This window comes from Salmo salar, chromosome 10, assembly GCF_965601325.2.
Source record: "Salmo salar chromosome 10, fSalSal1, whole genome shotgun sequence".
Classification (NCBI taxonomy): Eukaryota; Metazoa; Chordata; class Actinopteri; order Salmoniformes; family Salmonidae; genus Salmo; species Salmo salar.
In genome coordinates this window covers 126602571-126620269 of record NC_138300.1, presented here as the reverse complement: position 1 = coordinate 126620269, position 17699 = coordinate 126602571, and the positions used below count along the sequence as shown (strand labels likewise).

The following is a 17699-nucleotide window of genomic DNA, read 5'->3' as shown; positions in this document are numbered from 1 at the left end:
CAAAAATGGGTTAACTCCTCTCCAACAATGGTTTTGGAGCTCCCGAGTGGTGCAGAGGTCTAAGGCACTGCATTCAAGAGTTTCCTGTCCAATAAGGGGATGTTCATATCTAACAAGGGGGTATTCCTGTCCAAAAGGGGGGTGTTCGTGTCCAACATGGGGGATGTTCTTGTCCAATAAGGAAGGCGTTCTTGTCATCAAGGGGGGTATTCTTTTCCAATAAGGGGAGTGTTCCTGTCCAACAAGGTTGTTGTCCTTTCCAACAAGGGTGTTGTACCTGTCCAACAAGGGGAGTGTTCCTGTCCAACAAGTGGGGTGTTCCAGCCAAAGGATGGGGGATTCCTGTCCAACAAGTGAGGTGGTCCTCTACACAAGAAGGGTGTATTCCTGTCCAACAAGGGGAATGTTCCTGTCCAACAAAGGTTTTAATCCTGTCCTACAAGGGGTGTGTTCCTGTCCAACAAGGGGAATGTTCCTGTCCAACAAGGGGAATGTTCCTGTCCAACAAGGGGTGTGTTCCTGTCCAACAAAGGTTTTGATCCTGTCCTACAAGGGGTGTATCCCTGTCCAACAAGGGGAATGTTCCTGTCCAACAAGGGGAATGTTCCTGTCCAACAAGGGGAATGTTCCTGTCCAACAAGGGGAATGTTCCTGTCCAACAAGGGGAATGTTCCTGTCCAACAAGGGGAATGTTCCTGTCCAACAAGGGGAATGTTCCTGTCCAACAAACATGGTGCTTCCTGTCCTATCAAGATGTTCCTGTGTACTCTTTTCAAAGGATGGATCCCAGTCTGTTTAGGGCCATGGGATACGGGGGGTCGGGGGTGGTCTGCCGGGCGTTGGGATGAGGAGGGCTTTTAGCGGGTGGAATAGTGGGGACCAATTGGAGGTTTACTTAGTAGCAATGCAAATATCATGGTACAGCTAATATAGACACTCAATCATCATGTTACTATATAATGGTACGTTTACAAACATATATTTTGATAAATAGAATTGAAAGTTGTGTCTCATTATGGTAAGTGGTGAAATAAGTATAGCCAGTTACAATTGTAATGGCCTAGCAGATAATAAGAAAAGGCGATCAGTATTTACCTGGCTAAAAGAGAAAGAATATAATATCTATTGTTTACAGGAAACCCATTCAACAATTTTAGATGAAGTTTTGTGGAAAAAGGACTGGGGGGGTGAAATATATTTCTCCCATGGGGCAAAGAAATTCAAAAGAGGTGATGGTTTTAATTAAGAGTCATTTTGATCCAAATGTGCAAATTGTCCAAACAGATCATCAAGGTAAATGGATTATTTTAAATATGTTATTGGACCATAAACAGATATGGCTTATTAACCTATACGGTCCAAATAATGATGATCCAAGCTTCTTTGAAAATATATATAAGAATTTATCAACTCAACAAGCAACACTAGACTCTATTATTATGGTGGGAGATTTCAATACGGTCTTAAATAGGAAATCACACTACAAACTATCACCCTCAGACACTTAAGGAAATCATGAATGTCATGGATATATTAGAATTAGTGGATATATGGAGACTTAAATACCTGACCTAGTGAGATATACATGGAGGAGGTTTAATACCCTGACCTAGTGAGATATACATGGAGGAGGTTTAATATCCTGACCTAGTGAGATATACATGGAGGAGGTTTAATACCCTGACCTAGTGAGATATACATGGAGGAGGTTTAATATCCTGACCTAGTGAGATATACATGGAGGTTTAATACCCTGACCTAGTGAGATATACATGGAGGAGGTTTAATATCCTGACCTAGTGAGATATACATGGAGGAGGTTTAATATCCTGACCTAGTGATATATACATGGCGGAGGCTTAATCAAGCTAGTTGTCTTGACTACTTTCTTAGGTCATTCTCTCTGGAACCAAAAGTTTAAAAAGTGTTGATAGGGGACAGAATGCGGTCGGATCATCACATAAGTGGCATATATATTACTCTTACAGAATTTCCACGTGGGCGAGGATATTGGAAATTTAATCAAAACCTACTAGATAATAAATTGTTTAGAACTAGGACAGAAGAATGTATAACTGACTTTTTCAGACATAACATAGGTACAGCAGATCCCCTTATTGTATGGGACACGTTTAAGTGTGCCTTTAGAGGCCATGCAATTCAGTACTCATCTATAAAACAAAAGCAATTTAGATCAAAAGAGTCCATATTGACAAAGGAAATTGAAGGACTAACAGTACAGTTAGACAGCAATAACAACTGATACCATTGAGGCACAGAATAAGTTAGAGGAAAAACAAAAAGAAATGGAGGAACTTATTCAAGAAAGATCCAGTGTAATATATTATAAAAAATAAAGCGAACTGGATGGAATATGGGAAAAAATGCACCAAATTCTTTATCAATCTTCAATATAGAAATGCTACCAAAAAAAAGTATTAAAACCTGTTAGAAATGATGGAGTCACGCATGAGTCACCGAATGATATTTTGAAAGAGGAAGTAAAGAACTTTAAGAATATGTTTTCGTTTCAGGCTCCTCCATCTCCACTAACTGAAACTAATTGTATGGATTTTTTTCTCCTAATAATAATGTAAAATTAACATCTGTACAGAATTGTCCAAACAGATCATCAAGGTAGATGGATTATTAAATTAATATCTGTGCTGTCACACTCTGACCTAGGAGAGCTGTGTTTTCTCTGTTTAGTTAGGTCAGGGTGTGATAGGAGAGTGGGCATTCTAGGTTTTGTGTTTCTATGTTTTGGCCGGGTATGGTTTCCAATCAGAGGCAGCTGTCTATCGTTGTCTCTGATTGGAAGCCATACTTAGGCAGCCTGTTTTTCCTTGTGTTTTCGTGGGATCTTGTATTTGTGCAGCTGTGTTTGTGCAGCCCCAGAACGCCACGTTTGTTTCAGTTTCACCTGTTTATTGTTTGGTTCGGGTTCACTAAATAAATATGTGGAACTACCGGCACGCTGCGCCGTGGCTAATTTATGACAGGGAATACGAAAACAGCACTCGTGACATGTGCAGAAAGACTCATGTGAAGGCCAAATTACAGAGGAGGAACTTCTTGATGCAATTGGGACCTTTAAGGATGGGAAAACTCCAGGGCTGGATGGTATACCAGTGGAAGTATACAAAACATTTTTTTTTAATATACTCAAAGGACCACTATTAGCTTGTTTTAACCACTCCTATATAAATGGTAGATTATCAGACACGCAACAGGGTCTGATTTCATTATTACTGAAACAGGACCCAAATGGTATATATAAAGATCCAGTCTATTTAAAACATTGGAGGCCTCTTACACTTCAGTGTTGTGATGCAAAAATCATAGCAAAATGCTTGGCGCTGTTAGGAATAGGGGGCAGTATTTTCACAGCCCGATAAAAAACGTACCCGATTTAATCTGGTTGCTACTCCTGCCCAGAAACTAGAATATGCATATAAATAGTTTGGATAGAAAACACTTTGGGTTTATGTGACATTATATGCTAGCTTGAAAAATGGGTGTCTGATTATTTCTGGCTGGGTACTCTGCTGACATAATCTAATGTTTTGCTTTCGTTGTAAAGCCTTTTTAAAAAATCGGACAGTGTGGTTAGATTAACGAGAGTCTCGTCTTTAAAATGGTGTAAAATAGTCATATGTTTGAGAAATTGAAGTAATAGCATTTCTAAGGTATTTGAATATCGCGCCACGGGATTACACTGGCTGTTGAGTAGGTGGTACGCAAGCGTCCCACCTAGCCCATAGAGGTTAACTAACCACACTGTCCGATTTCAAAAAGGCTTTACAACGAAAGCAAAACATTAGATTATGTCAGGAGAGTACCCAGCCAGAAATAATCAGACACCCATTTTTCAAGCTAGCATATAATGTCACAAAAACCAAAACCACAGCTAAATGCAACACTAACCTTTGATGATCTTCATCAGATGACACTCCTAGGACATTATGTTATACAATACATGCATGTTTTGTTCAATCAAGTTCATATTTATATCAAAAACCAGCTTTTTACATTAGCATGTGACGTTCAGAATTAGCATACCCACCGAACACTTCCGGTGAATTTACTAAATTACTCACGATAAACGTTCACAAAAAACATAACAATTATTTAAAGAATTATAGATACAGAACTCCTTTATGCAATCGCGGTGTCCGATTTTAAAATAGCTTTTCGGTGAAAGCACATTTTGCAATATTCTGAGTAGATAGCCCGGCCATCACAGGCTAGCTATTTTGACACCCACCAAGTTTGGTACTCACCAAACTCAGATTTACTATAAGAAAAATTGGATTGCCTTTGCTGTTCTTCGTCAGAATGCACTCCCAGGACTTCTACTTCAACAACAAATGTTGGTTTGGTTCCAAATAATCCATAGTTATATCCAAATAGCGGCGTTTTGTTCGTGCGTTCAAGACACTATCCGAAGGGTAACGAAGGGTGATGTGCCGGCGCGTATCGTGACAAAAAAATTCAAAATATTACATTTCGGTACTTCAAAGCATGTCAAACGCTGTTTAAAATCAATTTTTATGCGATTTTTCTCGTAAAATAGCGATAATATTCCGACCGGGAGACGTCGTTTTCGTTCAAAGACTGAAAATGTAAAATGGACTCTGCACGTGCAAGCGCGCACCCGTCTCATTGTTCTCAGATCGACCACTATCCAAATGCGCTACTGTTTTTCAGCCAGGGACTGCAGAGTCATCATTCAACGTTCTGGCGCCTTCTGAGAGCCTATGGGAGCCTTAGAAAGTGTCACGTTACAGCAGAGATCCTCTGTTTTCAATAAAGAGGCTAAAGAAGGCCAAGAAATGGTCAGAGAGGGCGCTTCCTGTTTGGAATCTTCTCAGGTTTTGGCCTGCCATATGAGTTCTGTTATACTCACAGACACCATTCAAACAGTTTTAGAAACTTTAGGGTGTTTTCTATCCAAATCAAACAATTATATGCATATTCTAGTTACTGGGCAGGAGTAATAAACAGATTAAATCGGGTACGTTTTTTATCCGGCCGTGAAAATACTGCCCCCTATCCATAACAGGTTATCCTTGTTATGCAAGGTTGTAATGTCTTCTCAATTTTTTACATATATTCATCGTACTATATATCGTTCTATGAACCATACTTGAAGTCCTACTCTACACTATACTGAAGTCCTAATGTACTATAAACTATACTGAAGTCCTACTGTACTATACACTATACCTGAAGTCCTACTGTACTATACCTGAAGTCCTACTGTACTATACACTATACTGAAGTCCTACTGTACTATACACCATACCTTAAATCCTACTGTACTATACCTGATGTCCTACTGTACTATACACTATACCTGAAGTCCTACTGCACTATACCTGAAGTCCTACTGCACTATACTGAAGTCCTACTGCACTATACCTGAAGTCCTACTGTACTATACCTGAAGACCTAGTGTACTATACCTGAAGTCCTACTGTACTATAGACTATACCTGAAGTCCTACTGTACTATACACTATACCTGAAGACCAGCCGCACTACACACTATACCTGAAGTCCTACTGCACTATACCTGAAGTCCTACTGTACTATACCTGAAGACCTACTGTACTATACCTGAAGTCCTACTGTACTATACACTATACCTGAAGTCCTACTGTACTATACACTATACCTGAAGTCCTACTGTACTATACACTATACCTGAAGACCAGCCGCACTACACATACCTGAAGTCCTACTGTACTATACCTGAAGTCCTACTGCACTATACCTGAAGTCCTACTGTACTATACCTGAAGTCCTACTGTACTATATGTAACCGATGTGAAATGGCTAGTTAGTTAGCGGTGGTGCGCGCTAATAGCGTTTCAATCGGTGACGTCACTCGCTCTGAGACTTGAAGTAGGGTTTCCCCTTGCGTTGCAAGGGCAGGGGCATTTGTGGCGCGATGGGTAACGATGCTTCGGTGGGTGTCAGTTGGGGCGAAGAGGGGGACGGAACCTACACTGTTACATATACACTATACCTGAAGTCCTACTGCACTATACCTGAGGTCCTACTGTACTATATACTATACCTGAAGTCCTACTGTACTATACCTGAAGTCCTACTGTACTATACACTATACCTGAAGACCTACTGTACTATACCTGAAGTCCTACTGTACTATACACTATACCTGAAGTCCTACACCTGAAGTCCTACTGTACTATACCTGAAGTCCTACACCTGAAGTCCTACTGTACTATACCTGAAGTCCTACCGTACTATACACACTAGAGCGCCTTCCTACTTTACTAAACTTTAAGTTCTACTATACCAACCCCCCAATCCTAAATCAGCACCTACTCTGAAATATATGGCCTCTGGGCTAACTAGTACCCACGGCCTGCTGCTACCCAGGGCAGGGTCGCTCTTCAAGGGGGTGCGTGTGAGCCGGACCTCCTTGCTTCTGGAGGTGATGGTGTAAGCCGGGCAGGAAAAGGGGAACTCAGGGCTTTTGGTGACATCTGATTCATCTTTATTCATAACATGCTTACTAAACAACATGTGTAGACTAACAGTAAACGCTTAGAGAAAACAATGCAGAGAGAAAGAAAATTGAGAAATAGAAAAGCAAAACACTTAAAAGTAATAATACACAATGAGTATAGATAACTTGGCTATATACATGGGTACCAGTAGAAATTCAATGTGCATGGATATGAAGTCTCTGTACAGGGCCAGTGAAGACCACCCGCAACACATCCTGTTGACAGACTGGCCAGGTGCAGCTCTTGACCCCAAGGCATCCCTGTGATTCTGGAGACTGGGGACAGAGAGAGAGAGACGGGACAGCAAGGGACAGACAGAGAGGAGAGAGAGACGGGACGGCAAGGGACAGACAGAGAGGAGAGAGAGAGACGGGACGGCAAGGGACAGACAGAGAGGAGAGAGAGAGACGGGACGGCAAGGGACAGACAGAGGAGAGAGAGAGACGGGACGGCAAGGGACAGACAGAGAGGAGAGAGAGAGACGGGACGGCAAGGGACAGACAGAGAGGAGAGAGAGAGACGGGACGGCAAGGGACAGACAGAGAGGAGAGAGAGAGACGGGACGGCAAGGGACAGACAGAGAGGAGAGAGAGAGACGGGACGGCAAGGGACAGACAGAGAGGAGAGAGAGAAGAGTTTTAGGACACTGCATAGTATAGGCCTAACTACGCAAGTTAATTCCAAACATTACATGTTCAATTGTTTGGCGGGTACAATTTTTTAAAAAAGAGAGAGGCCTTGTGGCTACACATTCAATGAAATCATATTTTGCAAAAACAGCCATTGTGGGAAGTCACATTTTCATACAGCCTATACTGAAGGGAACAATACAACAATGTAACTTTCACGACTTTTTACACAAGCAGCGAGTGACAATGTCATGAAAGTAGCTGCACGAATGTATTCACGAAAAAATTGCATGCAAGTCAATATCCAAACCTTGTATGGACGCACGGAGGGTTGTGATAAATGAATTGTGGCTAGCTAAAATTCGCTAACACTTTCATTGTGCGTTATATTCATTGAAAAAACGTGCCAAACACAGCACTCACTTTCACAGTCTGGTGGTAAATTTACTTCGTGATTTTGAGCTGTTTTAGTTTTCCAAGTGTATCGTCAATAAATATCAATGAACAATGTTTGCAATTGCAACAACGAACTTATGTGCTGCTTCTGGAACTGCGACTGACATCAACACACCCACTCAGTGATGCACCTTAGTCGGCCAGTAGCGATACTTAAGAGCAATGGCTGATGGGACATGTAGTTCCACACTTAATATCTACGGTTACACGTCACCAAATGTTACATGTTCTAATAAACAAATTGCAAGGAGACAAAACAATTTTTAATTGTAAAGTTGTAATTTTTTCAAGAAAATACATATCATAGATTCGACATGGACAAATGAGAAATACATCAACATATTTAACAACAATTATAGAATAATAAACACATAATGTACAAAATATATTCAAAAAGATCATGGTCCACTCATCCTGTATGATATTCTGTCACAATGTCTTGCACTCTTGACTCTTGCACTTTTTTCTGATCCATTCACTGGGGAGGGTGTGGCTCAGTTGGTAGAGCATGGTGTTTGCAATGCCAGGGTTGTGGGTTCGATTCCCACGGGGGACCAGTATGGAATAAGAAAAATGTATGAAATGTATGCATTCACTACTGTAAGTCGCTCTGGATAAGAGCATCTGCTAAATGACTAAAATGTAAATGTAAAATGTGTGGGTGTATGTAGCAGTCATGTCAAAAGTGGTTTGAGTTACAACAGTTCATAACTGTATGTTATGTTTAGCCTTCCCTGTAGCTCAGTTGGTAGAGCATGGTGTTTGCAACGCCAGGGTTGTGGGTTCAATTCCCACGGGGGGCCAGCACAGAAAAAATGAAATGTATGCATTCACTACTGTAAGTCGCTCTGGATAAGAGCGTCTGCTAAATGACTAAAATGTAAAAATGTAAAATGTACTGCATTATTATTCGATACCTTTCGAGTCTTGCTTCATTGTAGTGCATTCATTATGGCCTGTGCTTGTTTTAGTTCTGGGGGGGGGGGAAGCATAGAGAGAGATTGAAATCAGTGAAGCCCTCAGGATTCTAGTCCCATATTTGAGTAGATTTTTTTTGTTGTAACAACAGTATTTATGGTACATCACAAGCTCACCTGTCAGCAGGACTCTGAACTTGTCTGCAGACACAGAGACGATGGTGGTCTCTGTGGATCCTGTCTCTGCCCCTTGGGTCTGGAGACAGAGCTGCACTGTGGGCTCATTAACCTCCTGAAGCTCACTGGAGCTCAGGGTGTAGTCAACACGCCACGACACACCCTCTAACCGACCCACTGAAACACAGCAATAATACATGATATAGATATATATATAGATATAGATATAGATATAGATATATATATAGATATATATATATATATATATATATATACACACACTGCTCAAAAAAATAAAGGGAACACTTAAACAACACAATGTAACTCCAAGTCAATCACACTTCTGTGAAATCAAACTGTCCACTTAGGAAGCAACACTGATTGACAATAAATTTCACATGCTGTTGTGCAAATGGAATAGACAACAGTTGGAAATTATAGGCAATTAGCAAGACACCCCCAATAAAGGAGTGGTTCTGCAGCTGGGGACCACAGACCACTTCTCAATTCCTATACTTCCTGGCTGATGTTTTGGTCACTTTTGAATGCTGGCGGTGCTTTCACTCTAGTGGTAGCATGAGACGGAGTCTACAACCCACACAAGTGGCTCAGGTAGTGCAGCTCATCCAGGATGGCACATCAATGCGAGCTGTGGCAAGAAGGTTTGCTGTGTCTGTCAGCGTAGTGTCCAGAGCATGGAGGCGCTACCAGGAGACAGGCCAGTACATCAGGAGACGTGGAGGAGGCCGTAGGAGGGCAACAACCCAGCAGCAGGACCGCTACCTCCACCTTTGTGCAAGGAGGAGCAGGAGGAGCACTGCCAGAGCCCTGCAAAATGACCTCCAGCAGGCCACAAATGTGCATGTGTCTGCTCAAACGGTCAGAAACAGACTGCATGAGGGTGGTATGAGGGCCCGACGTCCGCAGGTGGGGGTTGTGCTTACAGCCCAACACCGTGCAGGACATTTGGCATTTGCCAGAGAACACCAAGATTGGCAAATTTGCCACTAGCGCCCTGTGCTCTTCACAGATGAAAGCAGGTTCACACTGAGCACGTGACAGACGTGACAGAGTCTGGAGACGCCGTGGAGAAAGTTCTGCTGCCTGCAACATCCTCCAGCATGACCGGTTTGGCGGTGGGTCAGTCATGGTGTGGGGTGGCATTTCTTTGGGGGGACGCACAGCCCTCCATGTGCTCGCCAGAGGTAGCCTGACTGCCATTAGGTACCGAGATGAGATCTTCAGACCCCTTGTGAGACCATATGCTGGTGCGGTTGGCCCTGGGTTCCTCCTAATGCAAGACAATGCTAGACCTCATGTGGCTGGAGTGTGTCAGCAGTTCCTGCAAGAGGAAGGCATTGATGCTATGGACTGGCCCGCCCGTTCCCCAGACCTGAATCCAATTGAGCACATCTGGGACATCATGTCTCGCTCCATCCACCAACGCCACGTTCCACCACAGACTGTCCAGGAGTCGGCGGATGCTTTAGTCCAGGTCTGGGAGGCCACACACACTACTGAGCCTCATTTTGACTTGTTTTAAGGACATTACATCAAAGTTGGATCAGCCTGTAGTGTGATTTTCCACTTTAATTTTGAGTGCGACTCCAGATCCAGACGTCCATGGGTTGATAAATTGGATTTCCATTGATTATTTTTGTGTGATTTTGTTGTCAGCACATTCAACTATGTAAAGAAAAAAGTATTTAATACGATTATTTCTTTCATTCAGATCTAGGATGTGTTGTTTAAGTGTTCCCTTTATTTTTTTGAGCAATATATATATATATATATATATATATATATATATATATATATATATATATATATATATATATATATATATATATATATATATATATATATATATATATATATATACACAGAAATATGTTTCTATTATACATTGTCTGGGGCTCAGGGTTTAGTCAACACGCCACACCCTCTAGATGACCCACTGAAACACAGCACAAGAGAAAATGCAGGGTAACAATACAAATGTATTGCCCGATGAGAATCTGAAATCTCTTTAGCCATCTTGTGTTACTGCCCCCAGAAAACATTCAGGTATTATAGTCTTCATCAATCAAATGAAAATGGTTGATGACTCACGTCTCAGACTGCTCTCCCTTAGCTTCTCCTGCAGGGCTATGTGCTTGTCTTCATAGGATTTACACAGTCCTGTGGTGTGTTCTACAAGATACACCGATGAGGAAAACCAAAAGTCATGACTATCATACTACACATCGTTTTGAGGGCTTGGAACATCCACAATGCAATGGAGTCTTCTGTACGCATTCAAATAGTATTACAATCCATTCATTGATAAATAAATTAGCCTTTGCAGTGACTGGTTGTAACAAACCCAGAGGTATTCTCACTATGAATAGCTCTAATATGAGTAAGTGTTATGGGAGACTACTGTACCTTTCGGGAGTCCTAACTGCTGCAGCTCACTGGAGAGAGATTCACTGTCCACATCATGTTTGGCTGCACTGGTGAAGATGAAGGTTAACACGGCTACACTGGCCTTGATGTCTCCGCTCTCTAGACACCAGAATAACACACAGATGTATTGATAGAACAGATGAACAGATGTATTGATAGAACAGATGAACAGATGGAACAGATGTAGAGTAGAGATCAGCATCATGCGTGTAGAGCTTTCTCTGTTGAAGCTGTCCTTTGTTGCAGTTTGCATCAAAGTAGCAGCACATTTTAAAAACAGAGAATTTAAGCTTACCAAACTTTGCATCTGTAGTTAGCTTTGAAACTTTGTCATACTGAAAAAGACAAAAAAAAAAAAGGGAATGGCACATTTTAAGAGAATAAAATTGCAGGTGACAATAAGGAGTTCATGTATGAGATACTTACATCAATGGCCTCCCCAAGCAGATCCTTCAACACCTGGACACAGAGGAGTTTCATCTTCACACTTGACTGTTTGGGAACAGAGAAGACAAAACGTCAGGGGATGATTTCTACTGGACAAATGCAGTTTCAAGTATAATTAGTCGTAGGTAGAGGATACACATGGTATACACCGTCCAACCAAATGCTTCCTGCAGGTTCCTTCTGCACAATGCAGCAACAATAAGAACTAATTAAAGATAATAGGAACAAAGTAAATGGCTCAGTAGAATAAACATTTTAGTAGAAGTAAGATACAGGAAGGCACAGTCCAATATTTATACATATTTTGGGGAAGGCGGGATTGGAGGGCAAGTTTTTACATTTTGCATTATTTAGCAATCATAATAAGAGTCTGGTAGCAGCAGTTGTGATGTGTGTGTAGCATGAATGTATATGTGTGTGTAGCATGAATGTATATGTGTGTGGATGTGTTTATGTCTGTGTGAGTGCATGTGTAAGGTTCAGAGAATCAGAGCAGGTGGTCTGTTCAAGTGTTCAGCAGTCTGATGGCTTGTAGATAGAAACTGTCTCTGAGCCTGTTGGTATCAGACCTCATGCTCTGATACAGTCTGATGGCTTGTAGATAGAAACTGTCTCTGAACCTGTTGGTATCAGACCTCATGCTCCGATACCATCTGCCCCACAGTAAGGGAGTGAACAGCCCGTGGCTGCTGGGTTGTGTGGGGTCCTTGACGACGTTGCGGGCCTTCCTCAGGCATCATTTCGCGTAGATGTCCTGGATCGGTGGGAGCCAATGATTTTTATATACACACATCGTTGGTGGGAGCACGTTCCCAGTGATGTACTGGGCCGTCTTCACCATCCACTGGAGGGCCTTGCGGTCGCGGGCAGAGCAATTCCAGTACAAGGCCTTGCCTAAAGGTCAGACTGTTACCACGGTTACCCCATGATAATCAGTCTGAAAGAAGTAGCTGTAAAAAAATACTGCAACAGTCTCTAAAAGCCAGAATGTTGAATACAATTATATTTTAGATTCATTTACCGGTTGTCCATGCTGTTGGTCATTTTTCTGGAAGGTAGTGGAGATGAAATGTCCTCAGTAAAGTATTGTTTACCCAACTTTCTGCCACCAGTAAGTTCTGTTCCTTGTATTTCCCATCTCCTGACACATTTCACGTGATGCACAATATGTAAATAGCCAAATGTAACAAAACATAGTGGACCAAAGCATGTCCCTCCTAATCAACTGATTGCCTGGGACAACATTTGGTCTGTGCTTCAGTTAAACTCGGACATTGAGACATATTGTGCAAGTCGCGTGTATCAGCATTGAAAATACAGACCAGTTACCGAACATCAGGTTAATATATTGGATATATTGTCTCAGATTACCTCCTACATACGGACAAAAATCAGCGGACAACATGTAAAGTACGTGCAAATGAAGTTTATTCGACATTCTGACTTGTGATGTAACTGTTAACAAAAAGTGAGCCTATATATTAGAGCCCATAGGAGTCATCCACTCGTGGATTAGGAGGCTACAGTACAGAAGGCCGTGATAAGACCAGTCAAGGCGCTAAACTTACGATTTTCGCCAAAGTGCTGATTTCGGCAAGAACCCAGTCTGGGCAGTCCAAATCCCCACAAAACCGGAATCTCTAGAAACAGTAAGAAACATTTGCACAATGTTATGTTTGTGCATGTAATGAACACTGACATTTGTATTGACTTGGCAGCTGGATAGCTAATTTAGCTAACAAGCATCCGAGTGATTGTTTTTAGCCAGCTAGCATTTCTTGTCTTGACTCCAGTCTTTTCCACACGGATCAACATGCTATCTATCAAATGCTCAGCTGTAGATACGTAGTAATGGTAGGAAACACAATATTCACAGTGGGTCACTTTATCGAAATAAATAGCTAGCTAGAAAGACGAGCATTTACCATTGTAGCAGTAGACCTAGAGTCATGTGATAACGCCCGGGACAAAAACACTGTACCCAGAGTTTAGGGGACGGGGCAGGGCAAACCATTTATATATATTTCCCCCACATCCATTAAGTAGAGACTAAACTAACGTTACACTTTTTTTTCAGCTTTCAATATATTGTTTATTTTATTTTCTAAAGCATTTCATGTCTGTAATTCACTGTTTTTGTCCTGTCTCACACCTAAGCTTTGTGGTCCAAACACTTAAAAGACACAGCCCTCAAATGAAGTGGACACTTCTGATGACGTTTCATGAGGTCTGATGAGCATACACTTTATTTATTTATTTCACCTTTATTTAACCAGGTAGGCCAGTTGAGAACAAGTCCTTTATTTAACTAGGTAGGCTAGTTGAGAACAAGTCCTTTATTTAACCAGGTAGGCCAGTTGAGAACAAGTTCTCATTTACAACTGCGACCTGGCCAAGATAAAGCAAAGCAACAAACATACAGTCAATAATACAATAGAAAGTCTATATACAGCGTGTGCAAATGAGGTAGGATAAGGGAGGTAAGGCAATAAATAGGCCATAGTGGCAAAATAATTAAAATATAGCAATTAAACACTGGAGTGATAGATGTGCAGAAGATGAGTGCAAGTAGAGATACTGGGGTGCAAAGGAGCAAAATAAATTTAATTAATAACAGTATGGGGATGAGGTAGTTGGGTGGGCTATTTACAGATGAGCTATGCACAGGTGCAGTGATCTGTGAGCTGCTCTGACAGCTGGTGCTTAAAGCTAGTGAGGGAGATATGAGTCTCCAGCTTCAGTGATTTTTGCAGTTCGTTCCAGTCATTGACAGCAGAGAACTGGAAGGAAAGGCGGCCAAAGAGGAATTGGCTTTGGGGGTGACCAGTGAGATATACCTGCTGGAGCACGTGCTACGGGTGGGTGTTGCTATGGTGACCAGTGAGCTGAGATAAGGCGGGGCTTTACTTAGCAAAGACTTATAGATGACCTGGAGCCAGTGGGTTTGACGAAGAATATGAAGCGAGGGCCAGCCAACGAGAGCATACAGGTCACAGTGGTGGGTGGTATATGGGGCTTTGGTGACAAAACGGATGGCACTGTGATCGACTGCATCCAATTTGCTGAGTAGAGTGTTGGAGGCTATTTTGTAAATGACATCGCCGAAGTCACGGATCGGTAGGATAGTAAGTTTTACGAGGGTATGTTTGGCAGCATGAGTGAAGGAGGCTTTGTTGCGAAATAGGAAGCCGATTCTAGATTTAATTTTGGATTGGAGATGCTTAATGTGAGTCTGGAAGGAGAGTTTACAGTCTAACCAGACACCTAGGTATTTGTAGTTGTCCACATATTCTAAGTCAGAACCGTCCAGAGTAGTGATGCTGGACGGGCGGGCAGGTGCGGGCAGCGATCGGTTTTAGAGCATGCATTTAGTTTTCCTTGCATTTAAGAGCAGTTGGAGGCCAAGGAAGGAGAGTTGTATGGCATTGAAGCTCGTCTGGAGGTTAGTTAACACAGTGTCCAAAGAAGGGCCAGAAGTATACAGAATGGTGTCGTCTGCGTAGAGGTGGATCAGAGAATCACCAGCAGCAAGAGCGACATCATTGATGTATACAGAGAAAAGAGTCGGCCCGAGAATTGAACCCTGTGGCACCCCCATAGAGACTGCCAGAGGTCCGGACAACAGGCCCTCTGATTTGACACACTGAACTCTGTCGGAGAAGTAGTTGGGGAACCAGGCGAGGCAGTCATTAGAGAAACCAAGGCTGTTGAGTCTGCCGGGCGAGGGAGGATTTATAATTTTTTTAAGTTAGTTTCTTTTAGGAACTTTCACTTTTGAAAGTCAAGCCTTGTGATTTAATTTTTTTAAACTTTTATTGCTATTTTATATTTATTCAGAAATACTACACATGTAGTGATTTCTTATGTTTGTATTGTATTGTAATTTGAAATGTTTTATTTATTTATTTATTTAAAAAAATTAAAATGGGGCCCGAGGTCCATGAATAGTTTTGATTCTAGATTGCCAGATCGTGAACAAGAAACTGCCATGTGGGGAATCGTAAGTGACTCGTTTAAGCTAGTTTCGTCCTGGACTTGACACCATGGTTTGTTTTGAGGTGTTTTGACTGATTTCATGTCAATGCTTTGTCAAAAGATTCGCTAGCTAGCTAACCAACAACTGTAACGATGTATTTGAGGAACAATTGTTCATTGTGCAAATCTATTTATGTTTTCAATAAACATTGGAGACGAAAAAATTAAATAAAGAAATTACAAAAAAATGTAATAAAAGGGGCGAGGGAGGAAGGAATTATTTTTAAATGGACCACCCTTTGCCGGAAATTCGTCACACATTCATCCCGCGATAATAGTGTTTTCAGCCACCGGTAGCTTGTGTGTTCTTTATGCGCTACAGTCAATTATGAATGTCATGGAGGGAGATTCAAATGTTGATGCCTGGAAATGATAAAAACAGGTAAATATAACTTGAGAAGATAAAATTTGTACGTCATTATCAAATAGGCTATACTTTCATCAAGTTATGTTAGATTTTTGAAATTGTGTTTTAATTGTGTGTATGTAGGATACATTGTATGCTAGCTGTTCAACTGGAGTTAGCATGCTAGAATCTCTGCTATTTATGACCAAATACTGTAAAAATGTCATTCTCATCACACGTCATTACCACTATAATGAACTGTGATGGAAAGGACAGAATGTGGTGGTAATGACTAAAACCTATTAGTTCATACATTTTTACTTACCTTTTACTTCTTGGTGACAGGGGGCAGTATTCGGAAATTCAGATGAATAACGTGCCCAAATTAAACTGCCTGCTACTCGGGCTAAGAAGGTAGGATATGCATATTATTAGTAGATTTGGATAGAAAACACTCTGAAGTTTCTATAACTGTTTGAATGATGTCTGTGAGTATAACATAACTCATATGGCAGGCAAAAACCTGAGACAAAATCCAACCAGGAAGTGGTTTGTAGTTTTTCAAGTGATTGTCTTTCCAAACTACAGTGTCTGTGGAGTCATTTTGCACTTCCTAAGGCTTCCACTAGATGTCAACAGTCTTTAGAACCTTGCTTCTACTGTTACTGGGGAGAGAATAAGAGCTGTCTCAAGCCTGGGACCAGTGAGTTGTTTACTGCGCAGTCACGCAGGCGCGCCGTTCCTTCTTTTTCCTCTGTAATGAATACGCTATTGTCCGGTTGGAATATTATCAAAGATTTATGTTAAAAAGACCCTCAGGGTTGATTGTAAACATCGTTTGACATGTTTCTACGAATGGTAATGGAACTATTTGAGTTTTTCGTCTCGGGTTTTGCGCTCGTGCATTATGCCTTTGGATTAGTGATCTGAACGCGCAAACAAAACGGAGGTATTTGGACTCTCATACTCACTCTAAACTCCTCATACTCACTCTAAACTCCTCATACTCACTCTAAATGGGGGACCGTTACGGAGAAAAAAATGTATGAAATGTATGCACTCACTACTGTAAGTCGCTCTGGATAAGAGCGTCTGCTAAATGACTAAAATGTAAATGTAAATAAATATGGAGTTTATCCAACAAAACAAACATTTCTTGTGGAAGTGGCAGTCCTGGGAGTCCATTCCGACAAAGATCAGCAAAGGTAAGTGAAGATTTATAATACTATTTCTGAGTTTTGTTGACTCCAGAACTTGGCGGGTAACTGAATAGCTTGCTTTGATGGCTGAGCTCTGTACTCAGAATATTGAACAATGTGCTTTCGCCGTAAAGTTTTTTTGAAATCTGACACAGCGGTTGCATTAAGGAGAAGTGTATCTATAATTCTTTCAAAAACTGTTGTAAATTTTATCAACGTTTATGCAGAGTATTTTTGTAAATTGATGTGCTCGCTCACCGGAGGTTTTGGAGGCAATACATTTTCTGAACATCACGCGCCAATGTAAAATGGGGCTTTTGGATATAAATATGAACTTTATCGAACAAAACATACATGTATTGTGTAACATTGAGTCCTGGGAGTGTCATCTGATGAAAATCATCAAAGGTTAGTGATTCATTTTAGCTGTATTTCTGGTTTTTGTGACGCCTCTCCTTGCTTGGAAAATGTCTGTGTGGTTTTTCTTGTTTAGCCGCTGTCCTA

The 17699-nt window shown here is 41.4% G+C and overlaps 1 protein-coding gene across 4 annotated transcripts; it reads right to left on the bottom strand.

Moving 5' to 3' along the window:
• Nucleotides 1-6505: 6505 nt before the first annotated feature.
• Nucleotides 6506-13679, bottom strand: commd4 (COMM domain containing 4). Of its 4 annotated transcripts, none has more exons than XM_082956560.1 (9): nucleotides 13541-13679; nucleotides 13184-13255; nucleotides 11595-11660; nucleotides 11464-11503; nucleotides 11148-11267; nucleotides 10833-10913; nucleotides 8721-8897; nucleotides 8544-8599; nucleotides 6506-6816 (listed from the first exon to the last, which is right to left on the bottom strand). In XM_082956560.1, exons 1-8 carry the CDS (start codon nucleotides 13541-13543, stop codon nucleotides 8559-8561), a joined length of 600 nt encoding a protein of 199 aa, XP_082812686.1. In that variant the 5' UTR covers nucleotides 13544-13679; the 3' UTR covers nucleotides 6506-6816; nucleotides 8544-8558.
• Nucleotides 13680-17699: the final 4020 nt, after the last annotated feature.

Coding starts and splice junctions, on each gene's coding strand:
- commd4 (XM_082956560.1), bottom strand. Junction 11,504..11,594: donor TGCTTGGGGAGGCCATTGAT/GTAAGTATCTCA, acceptor TGTCTTTTTCAG/TATGACAAAGTTTCAAAGCT. Junction 10,914..11,147: donor GCAGTTAGGACTCCCGAAAG/GTACAGTAGTCT, acceptor TGTATCTTGTAG/AACACACCACAGGACTGTGT.